The sequence below is a fragment of the Rhamphochromis sp. 'chilingali' genome (assembly GCF_963969265.1).
Source record: "Rhamphochromis sp. 'chilingali' genome assembly, chromosome: 8".
Lineage (NCBI taxonomy): Eukaryota > Metazoa > Chordata > Actinopteri > Cichliformes > Cichlidae > Rhamphochromis > Rhamphochromis sp. 'chilingali'.
In genome coordinates this window covers 20,145,665-20,173,623 of record NC_137935.1, presented here as the reverse complement: position 1 = coordinate 20,173,623, position 27,959 = coordinate 20,145,665, and the positions used below count along the sequence as shown (strand labels likewise).

Genomic DNA, 27,959 nt, shown 5'->3' with positions numbered 1-27,959 from the left:
TTTTGTCAATGTACCATAATAACAGAGGCGAAACGCAATATTGTGTCAGGACAATTCACTATTTATGCACAATAAATAAAGGAGCATAGCGCGACAATTTCTGTTCAGCGCCAGACTTGCTTGTAACCTATATCACCAGTTATGTTATGAAAGTGACGTATTAACTACTAAAAAACACTGACCTTTGTGTAAATGCTTGGAGCAGACTAACCTGTGAGCTGGAGGGTTCTGGGACGTTATATTTGACCTTTGAATGGCTGCAATCCAGGCCATCCGTCGCCTCTTTGTTACTTCGGAAACATGGCTCGAACAATTTCTCTTCAACGAGGTAATCCGATAACAACCGATCTCTTTACCCGTCGGCTTCCCGTGGCTGTCATGCGACCGGCTATTGCAGTTAATAATACAACGGCTTCTTGTGTTTCTTTTTATCGCTGTATAACTGATTTTAATTGAAAGCCTGCGTGCGCTAGTACCGCTTGCCACGAGTTCCCAGAATCCTTTGCGGTTCTACCCGTGAATGACGTCACATTTTCAATCTCTATATAATATGCATGTTAAATTTTGTATTTGGGGTAAAATATCAAGTCTTTTCAAGTAAACCGGTTCAAGTCCAATTCAAGTCCCAAGTCATTGGTGTAAAAGTCCAAGTCAAGTCACAAGTCTTAGAACATTTTTTCAAGTCAAGTCTAAAGTCATAAAATTAATGACTCGAGTCTGACTCGAGTCCAAGTCATGTGACTCGAGTCCACACCTCTGGTTTAAATACCTGGAGTCAACCATCCGAAGCAACAGAGAGTGCACAAGAGAAGTGAGAAGATATATCAGGCAGGGTGGAGTGGGTGGAGACAAGTGTCATGGGTGATTTGTTACAGAAAGATAACATCAGGAGTGAATGGAAAGGTTTCCAAGACAATAGTGAAGCCTGCTCTGATGCACAGTTTGAAGACAAAGACCAGAGGCCAAGATGAAGGTGTTAAGATTGAAGAGGATGGACATGATGAGAAATGATTACTCCAGAGGGACAGCTCAGGTGGAGCAGTTTGGAGACAAAGGTAGAGACCCAAGACTGAGATGGGTTGGACATGCGCATTGGAGGAATGGTGGACCAAAGGATGTCAAAAATGGACAGGAGCAAGTTCATGGATGTAGTGAAGGAGAACGTGCATGATGATAGGGTAGGATGGAGGCAAATGATTGACTGTGGCAACCATCAAAGGAAACAGCCAAATAAAGAAGATATTTCTTTATTTTTATAAAGTTATAAATTGTAAATGAGAGTATAACAGTGCGTAAAATAGGCAGTGTTGTATTCACTGAAACACTGTCCCGCAGAGCCTCTCAGAGCAGCAAAGTCTAAAGTACACATACCTATAATGTTTATAGTCGTTATGAACCCCATAAATGTTACGAGAGAAGTTATGAGAGGCTTTTCGGACAGCACGTGAACTCAACACAACACGTGAAAACGCGCTTGGCCGCGCCCCTTCATAGTAGGGCGGGGAGAAGCTGCTGTTTGGTGTGTTGATGTCAAAAAGTTACACAAGCACGGATGAGGTTTTACAACAGGGTGGTTTCACAACTGGAAACAGGGCATCACTCCGATAGCTTCCATTCACACCTACCGGTTCTTCCTGTGATCGCGGACCTGTTCTTTACGGGATTATTATAGGCAGAGGGAGAAGAAAGAAAAAAGAGAGAAATCACTCCACGTTCAGTGCATGTCAGCGGGAAATCATTCACCAGACGCGTCCACGCCTTCTCTCTGTGGACAATAAGCGCCAAGCCGTGCGTTTCACGACCCTAACGGAGCGCCTGGTGACCTGAGCTGATCGGGGGCTCTCCAGTGTGTTAACGTGACTGTCTGGGTCGTCGCAAACAAGTAAGCCCGCTGTCGTGTGTTTGTCTGGGCCACGGTCGCCAGCAGCACAGCCACAACCACCACCGTCGCGTCTATATATATCAGTGCTCACTTTGTGGAGACTAAGGGGGGAGGCACTTGTGGCTTTTGAAGTCTTCACCTCGTGGACCAAACCTTTTCGCGATGGAGTTGGGGTCAGTGATTTTGACGATCGGGGGTTCTGTGGGATTTTTCAAGTTCGTGAACAGCGGGGTCGGAAAACTCCCCGCACCCGAGTCTGCCTGCAGGAACGTTTGGAAATGGAGAAACATCTCCACGTCGTGTGTGCACAGTATGATCACCGCGACGTGGGCAGTGCTTTGGTAAGACGTTAAGAAGTTTTTAATTCAGTGTAGATCTGCTTGGAGGAAAGGAAAATGTTGGGATTTGGTTTTGGTTTGGTTGTGCGCATAGATGGATGCGCAGGGATGGGTCCATAATGTGGTTTTAAACACGGCTGTATTTGATTTTATTTTTAATGCTGTTTGACTTCTTTAGTCACTGTTTACATAGCTTATGGTTTATTCTGCTTATCCCTATGACTCCATGTGTTAAAAGAAGCGCACTTACTGACCCAGGCATTTGGAAAAGCTTTATCTGAACCGCTGTCAATCCGTTTTTCCAGCTTTTTCCTGCACCCGCAGATGGCCGAGGATCTCATAGAGACTCATTCCGTGTTTTCTCACGTCTTGGTGTCTTTCTCAATCGGTGAGTAGTCTCCTACTTAGTTATCTCGTAGTTGTGACGCTATGTGTACGGTTTTACTGAGTGCAACCATCCTGAGGGGAAGTGTGAAATCTAATTCCTGGATGGCGCCAAAGTAGCTCCAGACTAAAGGGCTTACGTCGTTTATGTAAAACCTTTTATTTTAACGGGCAAATCCGAGCCATAGCTTGGCAGTTATCTATATTAGATTAACCAATTGGGCCCCTTTTTAACTGAATTTCATCTCAACAAATGAAAAAAAAAAAGTGATTTAACAGAGCTTAGCTTACTGTTCTTTATTTCTTTTAAATAAAACTAATCATGATTTGATATTTTAGTTACATTTTCATTTTTTATTATTTAGATATTTGTTTTCTTGATTTTTATCTATTTAATTCAGTTCTTTTATGTACTTTATATGCATTTTTTTTTTTATTTCATTGATCCCTTAGTGCAGCAGATGTGGGTAGGAGTGTCAGAATGTGCATGTTCAACCTCTGGAGACATCAGTTTGAACCACTTGAGTTTTAAAAATTTCCAGTTTGGCCATATCTCCATCTTAGGAAACAGCTGTTGTTTTGCTACAGAATTAAACCACTACTGATTTTTTTTTTATGCTTGTGGTTATGAGTAAGTCAAACTTCTTCAGAGCTTCAAACAAAATAACTGTAATGCCACACATATGTTACATGTTGCCCCAGAGGTCCAGTAACAGGTGCAGCTGCTGCACGAGCTGTGCAGGTTTACCTTTTTACCCCCTTTTTTTTATATAGCACTATCACCCATAGGTTCAGACATGTAACCTTCATCCATGGCTGATTTATTACTTTTACCCTCTGCACACGTGTCTCTCGCTGGCACACCCAGTCACCGTTTTTCTTAACAGACTGAGAAGCAGATAACCATTTACCGCCACTCCAGCAGCCACTTCAGAATCACCAGATAACCCGACAAGCAGGTCTTTGGGACAGCTTCAAACCTACACTCGCTGATGAGCCACTGTGCGGCCCTGCTGTTTGTTACGCTGGTTAATTCACCTGAGTCATCTAACAGATTTGTTAGATCGTGAGCCACCTTTTTTTTAAAAACAAAAAACAAAAAAAACACGAATTTTGAGGGTCATAGGTGAGAACTGGGTAACCGGTGAGGAGGGTAAAGAGTCCATGCTGGAAATGTGACTGAAACAAATAGTATTGTTTGTATTGCTACAGTTCTGTTAGCAAATGATTAAAAAGGTTTAAAGTCAACTTTTACATGGTGGAACGTGCATGGTTTGACTCAAAGATTGCTCAAAAAGGGCAAGTCCACTTTACTTTATCTGAAAAAAATATATTCGTAAATATATTCAACAGCAATTATTGAGTTTATAAAAAATTTACTTTTTATTTTTATTTTTCTCACTTTTATCCCCCATGTGAGGGATTCCTCTGTAATGTTTGTTTACCTGCTGCACATATACTTTCAACTTTATTTAGGTTAATTTGTAAACTTGAGATATTTCTCAGTTTTTGAGATAAATAAAGTTTATATTATCAGATAATCTGAATCACACCGGACCAAATCAGAATGGTGTGGACATTAAAATGAGCATTTTTACACCCTAGAGCCTTGAAATAGTGAATAAGCTAAACCACAGGTTTAACCTGCTTTCTTTTTTACCGTTAAATTAATCAATATCATCGTAGCAGCTACCAGGATGTGTTGAAACCTAAAACTGCGTTTGACTGAATCAATTAAGCTCGGCTGAAGTTCACATACTGTGTATCAAGTAGGCTACGTTGAATTTTACCATCAGCTCTCTAAACCAGATTAGAAACTTGCAAAAATTCGATTTTCCCTGATTTCATTAAGATCTTTCAAACCAAGGTGCTCTTGCTACCCCGATTTCTTAAAATAGCAACTTTGCTCTGTTTTTACTTTTTCCTCATTAATGCTTTGAGTATTCTGGAGCAGCCTTTGGCACGTGAGCTCTCTTAACTCTGCACATTTATTGGATCTGTGCCGGGCCAGTGAGGGCTAACAGAGGATTCCCGGGATATTTGACATTCCTTCAGGAAACGCTGCTTTGGAGGGGACGAAAACGAGGAGCAGTGTTGGGATCTGAAGATCAATGAGGGCCATTATCATCGGTCCCAAGCACTGGGTGTAACCCCTGTTACAGTCATGTGACTTGACCAAGACGGCAACTGTGCAAAGAAAGTCACTTGATGTGTGCAAGCTGTCCACATCAGATACCACAGAAAGGCAGAAATGTGGAGTGATTCTGGGCCCTCAGCAGGTTTTCAGAGACTTTAGGGCAGCAGATTTGTGCGCTGTTCCTCGCTGTGTTACCACGCTGCAGACCTCACAGTAACATGACATCAGTGGTTCCCCACTTTTGTCCAGTACATAAAGCTGTCTCTGAGATAAAAAATTTAACACAATATCCTGCTTTCTCATTATACAGTGATAAGCATAATAAGATTCATGCCATATATATTTTATTTTACTTTTTAAGTACTGTTGTGCATCTCCTTCCAACTGCCTGTCAAACCTAGTTTAAATTGGGAGATTTTTTGTGTATACTTTTACTTAAAAAATGCTGTTATTCCCTGTTGTTTGAAAGTTTGTGAGCACATGTGCGTAAGTACAGTATAAAAGATGGCCGTAGCTTCTATGACTTCACCCATTCATGAAGTTCTGTTAGCCATGTTGGTGTTTTGAAACCATGACTAATAAGGGGCGGGTCTTACTGACTGTAAGTGCTGCATCCTCCCTGGCTAACCACTTGCGAGTTATTAGCCAATGAGCCTGGATGATCCTCTGCTCAGACACTTAAAATGAGCACAAGTTATAAAATGGACTTGATGTTTTATTCGGTCTGACCTGAGCCCATAAACTGCTCAGGAAAATGTTTATAGAGGTCAGGATATTGTGGAGTTTTCCCATAAACCTCTGTATGATCCCAAATCTGTATGCAGCTCTCTCGTTAGGAGTTAAGAGGATGTAGGTTTAAGGCTTCACCCATCTATGAAGGTGTTTTTCTGCCACTGGAAAAAAAAAAAAACATTTTCCCAAAACAGAGCGAAGTTGTAACTTTGAGTTAATAACTCCAAATGTCGGGTTAATTTCTCAGAAGTCAGTAAGTTGGCATTTTGAGAGAATGACCAAAAATTTGAGTTTCAGATGGAGAAATTGTTGCGTCAATCTTTTATACTTGCCGTTCAAGTACTCCGGCTCATTCCCGTGCCTATAACAACTTCAAGTGTTCAATGTTGGTGGGTTTCCTTACAGGACAGCTCTGGTCCTTCTGCAACATTTGTACTGATTTACAGGGGCTTGCAAAAGTATTCAGCCCCCTTGAACTTTCCCACATTTTGTCACAGTACAGTCACAAACATGAATCAATTTTATTGGAATTCCACGTGAAAGACCAATACAAAGTGGTGTACACGTGAGAAGTGGAACGGAAATCAGACATGATTCCAAACATTTTTTTTACAAACAAATAACTGAAAAGTGGGGTGTGCGTAAATATTCAGCCCCCTGAGTCAATCCTTTGTAGAACCACCTTTTGCTGCAATTACAGCTGCCAGTCTTTTAGGGTATGTCTCTACCAGCTTTGCCCATTCTTCTTTGCAAAACAGCTCCAGCTCAGTCAGATTAGATCGACAGCGTTTGTGAACAGCAGTTTTCAGATTCGTACTTATGAAAGTCTTTCAACAAAGTCACTGAAGTCACGTATCGGCCCTAAAATCACACCGTTTGACTGCCCCTGCTTAAGTAAGCAATTCCCCTCCTCTAATGTAAGCATGACAATCAAGCTCATTTGGAAGAATCCAGTAGAAACTCATCTTCTCTGCCTCTCTGAGCTTTGGTGATTGTTCTGTGTCAGCTTTACACTGGAGATGTGCCCATCATTTAAAAAAAACACACACACACCCTCCTTTTTTGTTTTTGTTCTTCTTTTTTTTTGTCACTCCTCTTTTTCACACCTGTGTGTCAGACAATACTGAATGAATCATTATGAAAACACAGCAAGTCATGTGTTCCGGTTGGCATGTCATGACTTTGACTGAAAATAACCTTTGAAGCTGAAAAAGCTGGTGTCTAAAAGACTACACTGGTGATCAGATAATAGCAACGCGTAAATTAAAAGCTTGATGTCAGTCTGCATGGATTATTTAATCTGTGGTGGGCTCTAATTTGTTTATGGCGAGTGGAACCCAAGCTTGACAGAAGGGTCCTGGTGTCAAATTTCCAACATAATGGAGTTAAATCCAGCCTCGATGAATGCCCCTCGCACCCCATCCGTCCCCATCCTCAAGCCTTCATTATGTTTTCAGCATTTTAAAAAGCCATCACCATGGATACGGCTAATAGCAGGCAGGGGCGCATAGCAGTGGAGGATATGAATAGGCTCTCTCTAAGAGGCATCTTGGTTGCCTTCGCTGCCGTCACGGAAGCAGACACGCTTGGATGAGCTCGAGTCTGATGTCGTCAGAGGAATCTGGTGCGTTTGGCTTGATTGATCGAGTGATTAACGAAATGCTCTCTGTGTCCACAGGTTACTTCATCTATGACTTCTTTGACATGTTGAGGAGCCAGAAGCTGAGCCAGTCCTGGGAGCTGCTCTTTCATCACATCGTGGTACGTGTTCAAAAATAAAAGACAAATGATGTCATACAGTGGGGCAAAAAAGTATTTAGTCAGCCACCGATTGTGCAAGTTCCCCCACCTAAAATGATGACAGAGGTCAGTAATTTGCACCAGAGGTACACTTCAACTGTGAGAGACAGAATGTGAAAAAAAATCCATGAATCCACATGGTAGGATTTGTAAAGAATTTATTCGTAAATCAGGGTGGAAAATAAGTATTTGGTCAATAACAAAAATACAACTCAATACTTTGTAACATAACCTTTGTTGGCAATAACAGAGGTCAAACGTTTACTATAGGTCTTTACCAGGTTTGCACACACAGTAGCTGGTATTTTGGCCCATTCCTCCATGCAGATCTTCTCGAGAGCAGTGATGTTTTGGGGCTGTCGCCGAGCAACACGGACTTTCAACTCCCGCCACAGATTTTCTATGGGGTTGAGGTCTGGAGACTGGCTAGGCCACTCCAGGACTTTCAAATGCTTCTTACGGAGCCACTCCTTTGTTGCCCGGGCGGTGTGTTTTGGATCATTGTCATGTTGGAAGACCCAGCCTCGTTTCATCTTCAAAGTTCTCACTGATGGAAGGAGGTTTTGGCTCAAAATCTCACGATACATGGCCCCATTCATTCTGTCCTTAACACGGATCAGTCGTCCTGTCCCCTTGGCAGAAAAACAGCCCCATAGCATGATGTTTCCACCTCCATGCTTCACAGTAGGTATGGTGTTCTTGGGATGCAGCTCAGTATTCTTCTTCCTCCAAACACGACGAGTTGAGTTTATACCAAAAAGTTCTACTTTGGTTTCATCTGACCACATGACATTCTCCCAATTCTCTGCTGTATCATCCATGTGCTCTCTGGCAAACTTCAGACGGGCCTGGACATGCACTGGCTTCAGCAGCGGAACACGTCTGGCACTGCGGGATTTGATTCCCTGCCGTTGTAGTGTGTTACTGATGGTGACCTTTGTTACTTTGGTCCCAGCTCTCTGCAGGTCATTCACCAGGTCCCCCCGTGTGGTTCTGGGATCTTTGCTCACCGTTCTCATGATCATTTTGACCCCACGGGATGAGATCTTGCGTGGAGCCCCAGATCGAGGGAGATTATCAGTGGTCTTGTATGTCTTCCATTTTCTGATGATTGCTCCCACAGTTGATTTTTTCACACCAAGCTGCTTGCCTATTGTAGATTCACTCTTCCCAGTCTGGTGCAGGTCTACAATACTTTTCCTGGTGTCCTTCGAAAGCTCTTTGGTCTTGGCCATGGTGGAGTTTGGAGTCTGACTGTTTGAGGCTGTGGACAGGTGTCTTTTATACAGATGATGAGTTCAAACAGGTGCCATTCATACAGGTAACGAGTGGGGGACAGAAAAGCTTCTTACAGAAGACGTTACAGGTCTGTGAGAGCCAGAGATTTCCCTTGTTTGAGGTGACCAAATACTTATTTTCCACCCTACTTTACGAATAAATTCTTTACAAATCCTACCATGTGAATTCATGGATTTCTTTTCACATTCTGTCTCTCACAGTTGAAGTGTACCTCTGGTGCAAATTACTGACCTCTGTCATCATTTTAAGTGGGGGAACTTGCACAATCGGTGGCTGACTAAATACTTTTTTGCCCCACTGTATCTTGGCTAAAGCTGTTTCACATTATAAGAGAGGCCTCTTCCAGAGTGATCTCAGCTCAGAGTACTGGTGCACCTGCGAGAAAGACAAAATACCGGTCTTTCTTGTCAAGTAACGTAGAGCGAGGACTAAAGGGATGATCATACCAGTGCGACAGCCTCCCTCCACTTCACTTCAACCTGCTTTTTTGTGAACTTTGAAGTCCTCCTGACTTCCCCCCTCACACTCACTGTTCAACCACTCATTTGTTTCTATCACATTCCTGTGAAAGCGGGGCATCTTAGTGGCATGTTGACCCCTAGCATGCTGGCATATTTTCCTGAGGGGAAGTGGAGGTCAGAGGATCTGACCCTTCCTCCGGCTTTGCTCTAAAGAGGGAAAGGAGCACTGATTATTTTCTCTCCACGCTTCTGACTGCATGACCTACATCCAGGACCATGCAGGTGTTGTGTATTGCTTTCTGTTGCCAAGCTCTTTCTCTTGTTAGTGTAAGTGTATTACTGGCAAGAGCTTTGTTGAAATTTTTATCAGGTGCAGGTTGCTGCCAGGGCTGGAGCAGATTTGTACTGTGCAGCAGTCACAATTTAAGCCTCTGTTTGGGTGTTAATAAACTGTGTGGAAGTATTTTTCTGCAGACTTTAAAAAGCAGGTCACCGGAAATTATCACGCTGATCTTCCAGTTGCATATTTGTAGATGTAAAGTATGTGTTAAAAAAACAACTCTTTGTATTTCGGAAATGCTATAAATAAATGCTATCGCTAGAAAGATACAGGAATGTTTTTGGCTCATCCGTTATGTTTTTTTTTTTTTTTTTTAATGCAAATGATTCCAAGATAGTATATGGAAATTCCTTATACACGTCATTTCTCTGATATCTGACATGCATCATCGATCTGGTATTGTCTCCACTCTTCTGTGAGGATTTGGGTTTTTTGTTTTTCCTTTAACCAATCGCCAAAGAGCAATGAATCCGCCTGAATCAAGTGTTGTTTTAGGACAACGCCCGACATGCATCCAGGCCAGCATGCTGGTTTTGGTGGGTTTTTGAGAGTGAAGCTGAGCAAAGGAAAAACAGTCTCCGGTGTGAGGCGACACTGAGAGCACATGAAGATAAATATGGTCCCCTTTGTTAGTGCGCTTCCTTTGTTCTGCCACACAGCTTGACAGCCATGTTAAGGCCCCGTTTCAACCAATCCCATCACTTGATACTGTAGCTGACGGCTGGTCAGTAGTGTTCGCGTTGTTATTGTATTTTCCACCTCACGTTTCAGTCGAACTTTTCTTCTCCATCTTCGGTAGTTAATCCAATCCCTCATTTTAAATTTAAGAAAACTTCTTTAGTTGTGAATTATTAGTTATTTTACATGATGCCACAACAAAAGCCTGCTCAGAGGAGTTGATGGATTCAAAAGTTTTCCCTGAAATGGCACCAGAATGTCCGATCAATTACAGAAAGTGTGCATAAGCAAAAAATACAACAAATATTTGAGATTTTCTTTGTGGGTTGCTGGAAGGACACTGTCATTATCAAAGTGGTCACTGAGCACTTGACCCGGCAGGAGCAATTCTGTTTGTACTCAGTGGCTAGAGTGCAATTGTGTGTGTGTGTGTGTTTCCTAAAATTTCAAAAGCTCTAGATTAACATGAAAAAAAAAAGACTTTATTAATCTCTTTTTCTTCTAACTTGCCAATGTCAAACCATGTGTGTTCTTTGAATTATTAGTAATGATGCAAACACTTGCACTTGGAGAAATACTTGCATCTAGCAAATTTGCAGTTAATTAAACTTTGGAAGGTTTACAAGAAACCACTGGTCAATCTCAGTCTGCACAGCATTAAAAAAGAAAAGTTCCCAGCAACACCATCTTTATGGCTGTGCTCATATCCAATAGTTTTGCTGGAACAGGATTTGGGGCAAAATAATACATTATTTGGTGTTTAGGTATCAGAAACTGTTCACTAAATGTGTTTGTGGACATAGTTTTAAGAGAACTTCACTGCATACAACTAAGATAACAAACATTGGAAATATTGGAATGGAGGGCTGCTATTGATTGATTTTTCTGGGGATTCTCAGTGTGCGTCTTTGTCTGGCTTTATAGGTGCCGGGTAACACTAAAAGTATTATTTTCCAGCATTATTTTGCTAATAAAACTTTGGCAAAATTGGTTTTTAGTTCTTATTCAACTCAGACATCACTGTCCTTACCACCTCACCAACCTGCAGTTCAAAGCTGCTGTTTCCGAAGGGCAGCCAATCGGAAGAAGGCTGTCATATAGAGAGGGCAGGTGTAAGGTAAAGATGGATTATTATGCAAAGATACTCTTGTGGAGTAAAACAGTGTCAAGATGGAGCTAGAAATGAGCTTTGCTAGAAATTCTCAAATGTTTTGGATTATTTGTGAGAAACGGCTCCAGCATCACTTGTCTGTAGGTGACAAAGGACTAACTGGGAGGAGATATTTGTTTTCCCTTTTTTCCTGAAAGTCTCGTCTTTTCCTCTTTCACTTCCTGGAGGTTTAGTGAATGGGTGCTTTGGCCAGGCCAGCTGGCTTCGGATTGTCATTAGAGCGTGGGAGGCCATTCACACAGCTCTCTGTGCTTCTCAGCAAACTAAATCTCTTTACACCCTTCGTTTCCCGATTGTACCATTCATCCTTTTCTGTGACGTCCTCCGCTTCATTTCAGCGTTAAGCAATCCTCCCTCAACTCTTTCGCTATATTGACATCATCTTGACTCATTTCTTTTCTACTTTTGTTGCTCTTTTCCTTGTTTCTTTCAAATGCATATGGTATACAGAAGGTTACTGTGTCAGGTGTTCACATACCAGTCACCTGAAGTCCAAGGAGTTTTCCCAGTGTGCTAAGACCTGAACCCAGTAAGACCAGCTGGCCATGCAGTCCTAGAACAGAAGGCTGCTCTCTAGTTAATCTTCAGCTCATATGGGCAGCCAGCTGATTCATATTCCCCCTGCATTTCATCTCCCCATTGCTGCAGACCTAGTGTACAATCTGGCTTTGCCTGAGCAGTGACACATGCAAACTAAAATGTGCATATGCCATGCTGCATGTAGAGCAATTGTGTGACTGGAAGACACACCCTCCCATATTGTCCACAAGTTATTGGAAAATATGGGAGGCTGTGTCTTTAGAGAAAAGTTTTGAACATGTGTTTAAAAAAGTTTATCCTTATATGTTGACTGCTGATTAATGTAGGCCATAAAATAAAATGCTCAAAACAAACCCTCTGACTAAATATTGTTGACTTTACAGGTGGAAACGCGTGTAAAAATACATTTTGAATGTCAGTTGTGGTCACACCTGTTGCTAGGTCTTGTAAATGTGAAGTGCACACTAACTTCACTGCAGTTTTGCTGATCTGTTCTCGCGGTCCAGGAGAAATAATAAGTCAAACTCTCCATGGAAAGTTTTTTTTCCCCCTCCTCCTTATTGACTGCTATGCAGAATACAGCTTCTTATTTCGGTCTCAGAAAAATGTGGGCCCTGCCACACTCACTCGGGCCTGATGAGATCCTGTCTGCCGTAAACTCAAGCTTCCTTTGCAAAACAGGAAGGCCTGATCACTCTGACAGGAGTCGGGTGGCTTCTTCTAAGGGTCAAAGATATGTACCTACAATGGTATATTTAATGTGTGATAAAAATATTGTGCAGAGCTTTCTAGAGTAGGGCATAGTTAAATAATGTCAATTTTTTTCCCTTTGTTTGAGCTAAACTGTACCAAAGTGATCGCCTAAAGAAAACACCCACCCCTACGATGAGTATGTTTCAGCCATATTTATTCATGACTCTCGGAAACTGTGAGCACATAATTAAAAAGCAGAAGGACGCCAGCCAGACGCAGTAGGACAGACTTTTTTTTTTTTTCCATGAAGCCTGAAAGCATGTGAGTAACAGTATATATTGAATGTTCTCGTTTGAGGTTTTAATGATGATACACAGTAGAAGCACAGATAAACTCACAGCTCCTTCACAGGGGATTTTATGTTTTGCTGCATGTTTTCTTTCATAAATGTCTGTCATCCCTCTCTCATTAGGCAAAATTGAGTTATCTTCAGTGAGCCGTACCATAGCAGACACTTCTCTGAAGCAGATCAGGGCTTCACAGGTTAACTGACCGCTTCCTGACTGCTGTAGCCCTTTAAAAACCCAAATCTAAGTATAGTATTGCTGATGATGATTCTACTATTTTTCCTCCTCATCATGTATGCTCTCATTAGTCCCATGTAATACTTCGAATGCTCAAGTTGGTGTTTTAAACACAAATGCAGAATTATAGGATTGTTAATGAGGAAGCCATTAACTTCTCAGCTGCTCTGTTATTTCCAATATTGCAATAAAAAGCCCAGATCACACATACAGTGAAATATGGAGCTATTAATCATCTGTCACATTACTTCTAAAACGGGTTCACCAATAATTTATTACAACAACTCAGTAATTTGGGGGGAAACAATTAGATTAAGACATAACTATGTAATAGCTTTTACCATTTAATTACAAGGTAAAACCAAGTAATAACCCTGCTGGGTAATGTTAAACTAACTAGGGGTAATAATGTAGATTCTAATGTAACAATACCTATGAGGTAAAACCAGTTGGCAATAGTAGTATTGTAATATAATGACTCGCAAACAAAAGAGGTACTTTCTGAGCACTATTTGGAACTAAATATTTTTAGTATAATGATGTAATGATGACGATGTGTAATGCTGAAATTAAGTCAACCTTATATCCTAAAAATTGTCCTTTGTTTATTGGCTTTAACATATTTTATGTTGTTGTCATTAGTACTAGGGCACATGTCTGCCATAGTTTAGTACCTGGAAACATTTGTATTAGCTTTTGTGTAATAACCAGAAAATATATTAAACTGTTAGTTTCTTACATTCAGTTTAATCTGTTATGATAACCCTATACATTACTTGGCTAAAAACATTGTTAATACTAGGCTGTTTCTTACTTTTAGCTTATATGTAAAAGTAAGATATATGTAATTAAATAGTTTTACATGGTTACCTAGTTCTAAATTATTGCAACACTATTATTGTGTTATTATAGTGCTGTAAACAAAGTGCAGTTGGGTTCTTTTGCTTTAAAGCACACCTTTCCAATAGATTTCATGAGTAAAACTGACTCAGTAAACTCCTAAATATAGGTCAGAGAGCTGCATCAGCCTTATCTTTGGTTAAAATGACTAATGTCCTGATTATGTTGAAGTAAATAAACCAAAGAATTGGACAAATCTACACCTAGATAGTTGCTCTTGTTCTTCTAGATGTTGAAAAATCCTGGATAAAACTTCTGCTGTGTCCATTTCATTTCTATCGGTGTTCCACAAAAATCCTTTTAGCCAGGTTTTCAAATTCAGTCTGGGATAGTCTCAGTCCTTCTTGCTTCATGTTGTGCAAACATCAGATATTAATGGACCTTGTGTCACGGCAGGGTGCGCCGATGTGTGCGGAAACAGGACCCAAAAGCAGATGATGACGAGGAATAGTAATGATTAACAGAAAAGTGAACCTTTATTGCGATGACGGCAGGAAATGAACCAAGAGACCAAAGCAAACAGGCAAAACACTAAGAAACAAAACACTGAGCTGGCAAAACACTAAGAAACAAAACACTAAAGGTACTAAGACCAAAAACTATAACTATGACCGAGGTGGAAAATAAACAGGCTAAGACTATGACTATGACTGTAACTCTGGTGAGAATAAACAGACGAACTGACAATGGCATGAAGAAAACAAAAGGCTTAAATACAGACATGAGGTGATCAGGGGAAGTGGCGACACATGGGGGAAAACAGCTGACAGACATAAACCTAATGACAGGACCAGGAGAGGAAAGCTAAATACAATGAACAAAGAACACATGACATTGTCAGAATAAAACAGGAAATGACAACACAACTTAACAGACCTAATACGTGATGAAATAAATAGAAAACCCCAAAACATAGAAAACCCAGGAACAATAACTGCCTAAACTAAAGGCAAATAGGAAATAACACAAACTAATAACATATCAAAAAAATACAAAGAAAACTCAGAGTGCTGGGTCGGAGACCCAGCCTGTGACACCTTGTGTCAGTTTACCAGGAATGAAAACAGATATTTGTGGGAGGAGAGCTCAGCTGTCTCAAATACCCAGTGGGGAATGCCACATTTAGAGGCTTGAACATATTTTATTTGGCTGTTACTGGTGTCGGGACGCATGTTTACTGGAATGCCTTGCCTGCCGCATATCCTCTGCATCATTCGACACTGAAACCTGATTAACCTGCACATTTGTAGCTTTATCAGCTACTCCTTCCAGTATTCGTTCTAAGGAACCCTGACTCCACCGCAGAACTTAAATATTTCCTGATTGCACATGCAGAAATTTGTTGAGCCTTTACCTCCTCTGCCACTGGAAGTTTAACATCAGCTGTTTTTTAAGCGCATATGACGTGTTTTTGTTTTTGTCTTTGCTAGTAGTCGTATTTCAGCCTGAGAAATACAAAGACAACACGCTGAGAGTAAAGTAGGCCAATGAGATGGCAGAGACTGGAATGTGGGCATATATTTATTTTGGCCATGAAATATGGTTTATCCATGTGTATGTTGGTCAATTTTTTTTTTTTTCTTTGGTGGGGGAACCCCGCAAATCCCCAGATTGTGTGTATATCCAGACAGGAGGGCAGACATCTGGTCTCCACATGAACCTCAGGCTCCCATGAGCAACATGGAGCAGAAAACCTCTAACTTCCTGAGTGGGCTTCTGCAAATGTGCGCTCGTTCTCCACACATTTCTGTTCTGGAGCCATACATCATATATCACACACTCTGCCTTGTTCTCCACCCCTCCATCCTTGTGTGACTGCCAAACATCTCCCCCGTCCCCACTCGTCCACCTACTCTCCGCAGCTTGTACCACCCACTCACATGGCTACATACCAATGAGATTCTCCACACTGGTAGTATAATATCTGGTTTTTGTTGAGGTTTTTTCTTTTTTCTCCACCCTCATGGTATGTCTGAAGAACTTCCTTGTCTGTTGTTTTTGAGACAGGCACAGTTTATACTCATGATGCAACAAATACAAAGTAGGAAAATAAAACAACAATTTCAGTGACCGCAGCTTCTTGTCTTGGATGACAGAGATGCTTTGGACTTTGTATTTGTTTGTTTATACAGAGCTTTTTGCCTGCTGTAGAGGCATTTGACTTTGTTTGTTATGCCTGTTGCAGTAGCATCTTATCCCACCGGGTCTCACACGTTTTACCGGTCCAGCACCAGATAGTGGCTAGTTTTTATCTGTTTATCTTGTTTACTGCTCATTTCCTGTTTCATATGTTTTGCTTAGGGCTTACTAGAGTAACTTTGCATAATTCACAGTTCGGGATAAGAATGCCTTCATGCACGCCATATTGGTGATATTCCCACAGCTTTGCACCATTTATACCAGTGGGAGAGCTGATGAAAACCTCCACATCAGCGCTGGTGTAGGTGGAGAGACATTTTTCTAATGCTTTTTCAAACTGCTGCAACATCCCCTGTGTATAATCTGTGACTCTCTGAGCTCCTACACTGACATGTCACTAAAATGGAGGTAATGTCCTTGTTCCCCAACATCCGACGGAGACCTTGTTAAGTGACAGAGTGTAAAGGCTGGTACGGCTCCATGCCTCGATCATACCTTACGTGCTTGCAAGTCTGCTGGGGTCCGGGTCACATAGTTTTGTTATTTTGTACACTGTCTTGCAGACAACGTCACAGATTGCTGGAAGCACATCGGCCAAATAGTCATTCCTGTTATATTTCTTTGAAGTCTACACCTAGGGTGCATAGGGTGCCTGCATAGTTGGTGCTTACTAATGTAAAGTGACAACAAAAAACACTGGCAAATTTGCTCATGCTTCTCTTACAAGAATTAGTTACCGATTCATCTGTAGTGCCTGAGAAGTTGGGGGAAAAATATTATCATTGATTCTTGGATTTTAAAATGTTTTTAAGACAAAACCATAGAGAGCACAGCAGCCAGAACAATGTGAAGCCCATCACGGTGCATCAGTCTTAAGTGTCAGTGAGGCTTTTCTGTTACAGTGGCTTCCGCCTACAGCAGGAAAGAGCACACATGCCATGCTTCCCAAAGAGGCTGGCTTTGAAAAAGCGAAATGGCGCTTGTTCTTGTTGGCATAACAACCAGGAATGCTGTTTGTAGAGGCATTCATCTATCAGTGGGTTTACAAAGGAAGGAGTAGATGTCTGTAAGCTGCAGGTCACGTCAGAAAAAGCGAGGTGGGGCACATAACAACTGTGTGTTTGTTCTCCACTAGTGCCACACCTCATAGCCTCAAACGAAAGCTTAAAAAAAAAAAAAAAGATAGTTACTGTGGGAACACCAGAGGTTCTTGCGTGTGATTGGGTGTGGGTGGGTGTGAAAGCATGTGAGAGCACAGCGGAGGAACAACCTTATGTTTAACCTTTGTAGTAAATGCAGTTAACCATTTCATTTCCATGTCGTTAGTCTCACCTGTCCTACTGTAGTCATCGGGATTTCACCAGTGCACGCGCTAACTATAGTTCTAACTTGACAAATTGTGGGTTTCTTGAGTGGCAGAAATGTCTTTCCAACCTCAGAGCTAATTTTGGCCTCAACCTCTCATTAAGAAAGGCAACAATCATTTATCATTAAGGTGAACACAGTGATGGTCTGTATCTGATATTCCAAACTAACATGCTAGTTAAGATTTTAAAGCATTTTACCAACTAAAATCTTATGATCTTACTTTGCAAGCAGTGAACAGGACAAGAACATGAATATAACACAATGCAACACAGTAGTGACGCACATAACAAAGATTGCAGGATGGTGACAAACAGCTGAGGTGTGACACATTTGAGCATTTTCACTGTTGTTTTGAAACGCAGATGGACGCTCGTAAGGTAGCACACCCGTCACGATAAACTGAAGGTGCACTGACCCTAAAGCACGCTCCTCTTCATCGTCTTTTTACCCCACAGCCAAGAAAGACAGCTGGAGTATTGCTGTAACCCACCGGATGGCTGTCCAGTGGGCGGCGTGAACACAAGAACTCAAGAACGAGACAACTTAAAACTATAGGCGCATCCCCTAAAAATCTTATACGAGTACGAATCCTTTGTGAGACATTGTCCCAGCTTTTCTATCATGTGTGTTATTAAGATTACAGCGTTACAGGATAAAGGTGTCAGTGGGTCAGATCTGGAAGCTATGTTTATCTTTGCATCCAAAAAGGTTTATATTCTCTTTATTAACAAAACGGTCTGTTGAGCCTACGCTGTCTTTAATGGAGGATTATGGATACAGCCGTGTTGTGGTACTTTAAGGATTCTTCTGTCTTATTTTACGGTTAAAGATGACCAAAACATGCACAACTGCAAATCCTATCATCAGCGCTCTTCTCAAATCCTTGGCCACTGCGGACAGAAGTTAGGTCATTGATGAGGCATGCAGTCCACTGGAAATAACCACTACCTGTCTCTGCACAGCCAGTGCCTGAAAACCTCGAGTGACCAAAGCTGTTTTCACACAGGAACGTCAGAGATGTCGGGATAATCCAAACGTTGTCCAAAGATGAGGTCGCTTGCTTTAGCCCAGCTGTCGCTCCTGGAAATGTGTGTGATTTACTGATTTTTAGGCAAGGGTGCCACCTGGGTAATGTGTGCAGGAGTTACCTATTACAGGATTACCTCTTATTATCTTTGCATACTATCCAAAGAACAGTAGACTTTGTGCTATGAAGCAAAGGGAAAATAAGTAGTAGTCAAAAAGGCTGGGACGCCATAGAGCTGCTGTGCACGTGTGAAAATAGCTCAAGCTTCACCAAAACTGACCAATCACTGAGCCCTACTCCATAGCCTGTATTTGAAATGAGACATACCCGGCTACAAATGAAAGCCATACACACAATTTAAACTGATCACGGAGATGCACGAACAAATATTTGTGCAGTTACTCACCAGATGTTGTGCTGCTGTCAGCTGAGCAGAGTTAACACAGGTCTCATGATAACAGTTATGGGCCCCATGCCTCATTCTTGTAGACAGGCCTGCGTGAACCTTCAAACTTTGGATTGTGCACATGATTGTTAGCATGCTATGGTCCCATCTCCCCATCGCTCCACTGCTGTTGTACCTACTAACAACTTTCCAGCATCCTATGCATTGAGCTTCTTTGTAGTTTCCTCTCCATCAGCTAAGCATTTCCTGCCCTCTTCTTTAGACACACTCGGCCTATCCATTAACAGATTTTTTTTATGAGCTGTGACTATCTTATGTGCTTATATATTATATGTGTAGAGCAGTAAATAATCAATAATAGAACATGCACCTACATCCGTTTATCAGGATTATTATTATATGGCACACTGTGTTGCACAGCTGTACTGTGCTATACTCAGACGGGTTTGTTTGATTGATGAAGCACCTCCTCAGTCTCCCATGTCTGTGATATATCTCCCACACATGCGCACACACGTAAACTGCAAACACAGCGTTGCACCTCCCTTGTTAATAACCTCCCTGCCTTCTTTAGTTATTATTCAGCGTTCAGTTTGTGCAAACGGCACGTCACCGAAACCTGAAATTCTTCTCCGACTGAGTCAGAGTACGAAGTACTGAAAGAACTGGTTTGTCACGGGAATCTTTTCACTAACTTTCGTCCCTTTTTTTTTTTTCTTTTTTTTTTTAACAGGTGTTACCTCTCTTTGCAACAATGTTTGATTGAAGATTTCTGAAAAAGGAAGAAATAACTTCCTCTTTCATCAGGTTTATCCGCTCTGGTACTTCTAGTCAGTTCAGCCTGCACGGACCGATTTTCAGCACAAATATAAGTCTTTGCACATCTATCACGTGAACTTTGCCCCACTTTTGGGTTGGTCCCTTTCCTTTAAAGCTTGGGAAAACTTGGGATTAGTGACAACCTCTGTCATCTTCACTATCTCAGCGCCCAGTGTTTTCCCCCTGAAATAGGGCAGAGGTGATGGTCCCTCACCTGTCTGTCTAATTGAGCCCACAGGGAAAAGAATGCAGCAACAAACACTCGTGCTGCTTTGTTTTCATACAGGTGTGTGTAATATAGGTTCATTACTAACTTATTATAGACATGTTGTATGAGACTATTTTTCAATCAAGTTAAAAAATTTCAAGGTTATGTTTGAGCTTGGTGATTTTAGTGAAGTGGCTCCCCACGGTAAATTTAAAGCCTTTTTAGATTTTTTTTTCTTTTCTTTTATATGTTGCAATCATCTCCTGCAGATGAAGCATTAACATGTTTTTCCAAAGAATTAAACTTAAAGTTCATTCTTGACATAAAAAACTCAATCATGCCACAAAATCTTCCTCAGATAAGCTTCCTTTAACTTTTTAACCACTCCCATATATAAAACAAGCTTTTCAACCAGTATATTTTCATGTTAATGTGTTTAAAAAAAAATCTTACTCTAACAGCTAAATGTGGTATGATGGGGTTTTGTTTTTTAAATTCCATTTTGCTGTGGGTTGTGCAGTTACCTGATGGGGGTCATATGTGGGTGTTCCTGTGCTCCTCTGTGTGAAAGATGTGCTTCAGTGTGGCAAATCCAGTTAATCCTGAATTAATTCCATCACGACAGACGCAGAGACCGGTGGTGTAGGGGGGAGTGGGATTACACAGGTTAAGCAGACTGCTCTTCTTCTTGAGTGCTTGGGAGATGACAGAGAAGGGCACTAAGGGTTATTGATGCGCTTAGCAACAGGGATAGAGCTTGGATGTGTTTTTCAGTCAAAAAAGACCCTCCACTGTGCTGTCCTTACTGTAGTAAATTAACCTGAAGGCAGTGAGTGCCCTCATCAAAGCACCAGAGGAGTTGATTCAGAGCTCTCAGTTTGATGTGGTAGCTATTCATGGAAACTCTGTTTTGTGAAGGAAGCAACAACGGCTTTCACTCACATTCAGTTGTTTGGAGGCCAAACAGGTTTTTGTAGCAGCCTTTAAAGTCGGGCATGGGGATTGACTTGCTTTTGTAACCAACCTCGTGTGGCCTCCAGAGAAGCTGCAGTTTTTGAGTTGACAATTGTCACTTAGATTTGAATTCACTGTGAGATTGTGGGTTTGCTAACTGGAGCGTGTGTGTGATGATTCGCAGGTGTCCGGTCCTCTGTTGGTACCCGTGAGAGTGTTTTCTGGTGCATGTTGTGTGTCTAAATGATAACAGTCTGGACTTTTCATTCATCCTTTTGGTTTTCAGTGGTGGAAACGGAGCGCACTGTCCTTAAGTGTAACACAGGGTTTTTGTTCTTACTAAGTTACTAATTACTAAGTTGCTTAATCCATTCATATGTTGTTGGCAACCTGTGACAAAATGTCATGACATGACACGTCACCTTGTTATTTTGAGGGGTTTGGAGTCAGCACCTGTGCTGCCACAGAGGAATGTCAGAGAAGGGTGACCGGGCCACTGCTGGGTGTGTGATCTCACCTGTGTGTGAATGTTTGGTGCTGTATGCCTTTCAAATTATGAGGCATAGGTTGGTTGCCAAATGCAGTTCCTAGTTATTACTGTCGTTATGAGCTAAAGGCAGGTAAATGGTGTGATTTGTGCTCTGAGTGTGTGTTTTGTTGTGAGTGAGGTGGAATTCAAAAATAGTCTTTTACAGTTAAAATGAAATTTAGTGAGGTAACTCCTCTGTGCTGCGGTCACAGTGTGCACTTGCTTTTAGGAGTTTAGGAGGAAATGAAACACATCCAGCAAAGAAGAAGACGTCGAACTTTACCTCTTGGCACTAATGGATCCGCTATATTGTAACATGTGCAACTCTGGGGATGGTGTGACCCTCACATGGCTTGTTGCCTAATCTACAGGAACGCGTCACATGACATTTTGCTACATTACAGTCATCACATGAAACACAACATGTTTCTCCAACAGAGCCAGCCCTGTTTGAAAGGGTCATTTTGTCACTTCACACATCACAGCACCCCGTGACCTGTAGCAGCTGTTTTCTGCTTTTCCTTAAGTCCACCTTTATTTCCAGCTTCCACTCCTAATGCATAAACAAGCCAGTTTAAGCGGTGCAGTGACTGAGTGTGAATGAAGCCTGATGAATGTGCGCGGCTCCTGTGGAGAGTTGGCCGAACGGAGTATAGACGCTCTCCTGTCATCCAGATTTTATACCTGAGACTGCTGGGAAAATGTTGCACAGCAGCTTTTTGTTTTCTTTCTTTCACAACATCCCATAATTTTTGCAGTATGACTCCTCCAGGGTTTGAGTTGTTTGAATGATGATGCTGCCACCTTGTGGCGCGTCCGTGTCAGTTACATCACAGACTTTCATAAGCACTGTGTGGGAGTGGCGGAGCTTCACGTGGTCGTTAAGTAAAATCCTGACATAAGTGGCGGTGCGTTTTCAGGGCAGAAGTTCAGATGTTCACACATCCGCCTCCTCCTGATAGGCTGAGAAGATAAGAGAAAGCGACTGCTTCAAATCTCACTGCCATGTTTTTAGATTAAGTTACAGTGCTATGATTTTTTTTTTCTTTTATCATATCAGTTATCAAACTCCATTAAGCACATAGTGTCTGGTTAAACATTATCTTGTAAACTTATTCAATGATGACGAGCGTAAAAGCTTTTAAGATATGTATATGCTCTCTACACTCACTGGCACTTCCATACATGCAAATAAAAGATTAAAGGAAAGCTAACCTATAAAAATGTGTTTTCAGGAGTCATTTAAAACAAATAACAGAGTCATCAGGAAGGCTGTTCCAAAATAAGGGTGCCACAACCTCAAAAGCACGATGGCCTCTGGTTTTAATATCAACATGTGGGAGAGTCAGGAGACCCTGGTTAAAGGATCTCCTGCAAAAATGGGTGTGATGTGTGAACACTGGCTAGTTTTTGAAGTGCACCAACAAAAAAAATATTCTCCACAGCATTACACCAGCATAAAAAGTGTATATCTGGTTACTGTTGCCTTCCGATCAGCTCAGGACAGCCTGTCATTCTCCTCTGACCTGTGGGATCGACACCACACACAGAGAACTGCACTGTGTATTTGCTCTTTTTCAGCCCGGGAGATGGTCATGTGGGAAACTCCCAGCAGATCAGCAGTTTCTGAAGCAGTCAGACCAGACCGTCTCACACCAGCAACCATGCCACATTCAAACTCACAGAGACCCATTTTCGTGCTCATTCTGAGTCTCGCGTTGAACCTCACTTGATTGTGTCTAAATGCATTAAGTTGCTACCGCGTGATTTGCTGATTAGATGTTTGCATTAAAGAGCAGATGAGTATCTAATGAATCTGCTGGTGAGTGCATCACAATGAAAAAGTGATGCACTCACAGACGAGAAGAGAGTAATATTTATAATCCTAGTGGTAGTTATGGTAGAACTAGTAGTAGTGGATAATACTGTTTTTGTTTTTTCACCTGCTGTAATGTTCCTCTGTGCCGTTTTCTCTCCTTGTCTTCTTCTGTAGGTGATCACCTGCTTCGGCCTCGCTGTGGTGTCGTGCCGCTACGTGGGCTTCGCCGTGGTTGCCTTGCTGGTGGAGATAAACTCAGTGTTCCTCCACATCAGGCAGATCCTGCGCATGGCCAACATGGCCGCGAGCACGCTGTACCGCGTCAACAGCATGATCAACCTGGGCACGTACGTGGTGTTCCGTATCAACACGCTGGCCTGGATGACCCGGTGGCTGGTGCTCAACAGGGACAAGGTGCCCCTCCTGGCCTACACGCTGGGCAGCGTGGGCATGGCCATCATGACGGCCATGAACATCGTCCTCTTCTGCCGCCTGCTCAGGAGCGACTTCTTAAAGAGCAGCACCCGGGAGGCCAAGAAAGAAAAGGAGATGTAGAGAGGAGGGGGAGGAAGGTGAAGGATTCAGAGGGGCACACGTTACTGTACATTAACACGCCGTGGCTGAGGTTCTGTACTGTCTGTACTGCAAGCGTTTAAATACTCATAGCTGTAAAGACAGAGAGATCTGCACCTCCCTTACATTACAGGTACAAGTACTCCAAGTGTAATCAAACAGCCTCACCTCAGACCCATCTACCAATCAGCTGCAGTTTTTCTCCCATATTTCAGTGCTTCATATAAACAAATCGAGGCCTTGTGAGACACCAAACGCCTTATTGTCACACGGCGTTTCAGCTCAATCGATCCTAAAATGTAGCTCGCGATGAGTGACAATGCACTGAGCCCCTCAAACGTCCATGTATGCAGCCAGCGGAAACAGAAACATAAATATAAAATATCTCTCTTTACTTTGGAACAATAATCTCTTATTCATATATAGACATATATCTCTATACATAGGATATATACACGTTATGCTGCTGTGAGTTTTATTTCTTCGGTGGGGGTGACGTCAGAGGTGAATGCCTTTCCCACCAAATCTCCTCAGCTAAAAACCGCCTGCTACCTCAGGGCTCACACCAGTTCTTTGCCTCTTTCCAACACTCGCAATGCTGCCGGTGATTGGCAGCAAAAAAAAAAGGAACAAAAGTAATGTCTGCTTGTTGAATAAAGAAAATCAAGCAAATGCAAATCTTTGCTTAACGAAAGAATAATGACAACTGGGAGGCAACAACGTGTGTCTGTTTTGTCCTTTTACATTTAACCCTGATGCTTAACACAGCTCGTGCCCTTCAGTTCGGCCCACGCGGCGGGATCTTCGCGTCGGTAAACCTCAGAGGAACGAGGCGAAATCTCCACTGATGGCATCACTGTCCATGAGCGGGCAGCTGCGCTTTAAACTTGAACCCTGTGAAGTGAAAGGAAAACCTAAATGATGTAGATTAGTTGAGTACACTCAATAATTAGAATAGCAATTAATATTTCAACAGTGCGCCGTGGCATGTGCGTCTGCAGTAGGAGCTTTCAGACAGGCAGGAAGTATCAGCACATTCCTACACCTCACCTCAGTGACCTCAGCTCAGCCAAGACCACCAGAGATGCTTTTACTTTGAAGGGCTTTTGTAGATCTTTGCCATCCTGCATTTAGTTTTAAAGTCGCAGATGAGCGTGACAGAAAGCAGAGAAAACCCCGAGGTGGGCGGGAACAAACTGGTCTGAGAGCTGTGAATACAGCAGACCGTTATTTACACAGCCTCACACGGCCTCTCCTTCCAGCTCAGCTCACAGCATTATAGCTCTTCTATGGCATGGAAATATAATTGATGTGATTTAGTTTTTTGCTTTTGATATTTTTGATGTTTTGCCTTTGTGTATAATCAGTGTTTGATTTGTTGTATATCTTTGTAATTTATTTGTGCTATAAAAGACGAGTTTAAGGTGACACAGTGTTCACCGAGTTTTCCTGTCGCTGACATGATTGTGTTAAGACATGTTGTTAGAGGGTGGGAGGGCATTTTTTTAGCAATTTTTTTTTTTTTCCTCCTTTCTTCACGTGCAGTTTCCTCACAGTGTGCATGCTTGAATAGGTTTATGTTCAAGCCGTGAAAAGCAGGCCTTCCAGCCCCAGTAACAATCACAGCGCACAGCAAAAAACAAAAACACTATTTGGGAGAAGACAAAAGTTTGAGTTATTGTTTTTGTTTTTAATTAATTTTCTTTTGAATGTTAAATTTGCTTTTTTAGGGCAGCTTTGTTGTTGGTAATTGAAGTTCTTTCTAACAAACAAGCTTTTACTCGTGAACCTGTTATGAATACGACTGTAATGTTATTGAAATTGTGCTTGTATGACATCATTTGTTCATCATGTTGCTGTGTGCTTTAATGAATTGTGACACGCCTTAGCAGCAAAGTCATATTAATGACCTGATGATTTTATTTTATTTTTAAAGCATTCGTAGTAGCTCTGATCACCTGTATGGCTTTGATTTCCAAATGCGACTGTCCCCAGATCTTATGAGGTCAAAAATATTAAATATTGTGATTCAATATTTGTGACTTGTCGGCATAACGAGAAAATATTTAGGCCAAGAGGCATTCTAAAGTCCACCAACTTTATCAAAACCCACAAATTATAATTACTCCATCAGTGTGCCCTTGTTTATTCATTCATGAAGTTCACTTTTTTCTTTCTTTCTGAAAGCAAAAATTATCCTGTCATCAGACTGTCGCATATAAATATAACGGTGTAAATATAACAGTTTTATTTTTTCAAGTTTTGTCAAAATTGTTTTGTAATTAAAATTGTGATATGTATGTTTATCTAACAACGCTATTTGTTTTAATGTGTCGATTAAAATAAGTGAATAAAATCAAAGGAATGAGCGTTCTGTTTTAGTTTCTCTGCAGATTTTTGGATTAGCATCGGGGTTATAAAAGAAGAAGCCAGTTCGAGGTCCAGATCTGGGGCGTCCGACTCACTATTAGTCATGGGTGACGTGACCCAGACTCAGGTGGACCCAACCAATCAAAGGTATTGTTCGTATTAAAGAAACAAAAGGTCCGCGGAGGTGACACAAATGCTTTTGGGGTCAGGAAGGACGTCCTGTCAAATAAAACATGTGACACTCATCACTGTGGTGACCTCTTAAAACTATCTTTTATTTTGAAAAACCAGAACTATTTTAACAGGGATTATTTTGTCCAAACTCCATCTTCTGCTATTATAAGTGCATTAAAATGTACAGATCACAGTGAATCTACGAAAAGCACTAAAGGTTAGATATGTTAACAAGTTTTAGAAAGAAATGCAAGAAGCGTTTACTTCTTTATAGCCCAAACTAACTTTACACAGACCTACATTCATGTTGTATGTTCTTCACTTAGTCCTACAGGGGACTGGAGACCTGACCCGGTGTGCTGCTGGGATAGGCTCCAGCTGTGCAACCACTACCCAGAACTCGAGAAGAGTAAAAATGTTGGACGAGTTCGAATTTTAGCGACCTTGTCCTCAAGGTCAAAATCAGAAAAATCAACTTTTCTGATGATCAGCTACGATTTTCAAATTTAGGCTATATGTGCATCTACCAGGAGGCTGAGGGGGAGTGACAGTCGAGTTTTTGTTTTTTATTCTCTCGCCTGAAGGAGAGAGTATGTAATTGGATCTATGTGTTTGTCTGTCTCTTTGTTAGCACTCTGGCATCCACAGTTTTTGAGTTTGTGTTAAATTTTTGTGACGGTAGATACCGGGGCTGATTTAATTTTGGTGAAAATCTGTTCAAGGTCATGCCACTTGTGAAAATTTCTAAAAAAAAAAATCTATATTACCCACAATTTTTTCTGAATAGTCTTCAAACTTCAGAATATACTAGCGCTTGGTGGACATGAGTAGCTAGGTTGGCTAAGCATTTGACCTTGGCCTTCACTGTGAGAGCCCAAGGTCAAAGTTCATATTGAAAAAAAAAAGTTAAGAAGCCATATTGAGTAATAAGTCAAGTTTTTCCCAGCTTATAGAAATCTAACCGTTTATTTGTGCCACTGTGCCTAGACCTCTTCCCCCTACTTTGCCCCCCATGTACAATTTTCTAGATCTGCCGCTGGTTAAAGGTTAGGTCCTCTCCAAAACTTTAGAGCAATACAATAATCACTGGGGGGCATAAGCACTTTCTTTGTTTGAAAGTAAAATTTAAAGTTTACTTTTTCAATACAAAATTATATGACTTTATAATGACACAAAAGATTTATATACTACACTAGATTTCCATATTAACAATGCTGGCATGAGCATAAAAGATCAAAGTTAGCATAGCCCTTATTCTCAAGTGCTCCTGTTATTACTATTAACCTTGCATTCCTTGTCCTGTAAACGACTCCCAAAAGGTCCAAATGAGGTCCCCAGCCCTCATGTTGAGAACCACTGCAGCAGTGTCTCGCTGTCCACGGTGCTGGAATCACGCGCATCCTTTTATTAAAGTGCACAAAGCAAACACGCTTCGTGCACGCGAGGCTTTAAAGTTTCGCGTCTTCACACGCACGAGCTGCGCCTTGATCCTCCACAGCAGCGGGCAACCTTTTTTGCGCCACGGACCGGTTTATGCCCGACAATATTTTCATGGACCGGCGTTTAAGGTGTCGCGGATAAATTCAACAAAATAAAACTAGTACCGGTACCGAAAAAAAGAAAATTTATTCATA

The 27,959-nt window shown here is 41.6% G+C and overlaps 1 protein-coding gene across 1 annotated transcript; it reads left to right on the top strand.

The window, feature by feature from the left end:
- Positions 1–1,435: 1,435 nt before the first annotated feature.
- Positions 1,436–26,142, top strand: tlcd2 (TLC domain containing 2). Its single transcript, XM_080890081.1, has 4 exons — positions 1,436–2,223; positions 2,526–2,608; positions 7,152–7,234; positions 23,383–26,142. The coding sequence occupies exons 1-4, from the start codon at positions 2,045–2,047 to the stop codon at positions 23,761–23,763; spliced, it is 726 nt and encodes a 241-aa protein (XP_080746207.1). The 5' UTR covers positions 1,436–2,044; the 3' UTR covers positions 23,764–26,142.
- The last annotated feature ends 1,817 nt before the right edge of the window (positions 26,143–27,959 follow it).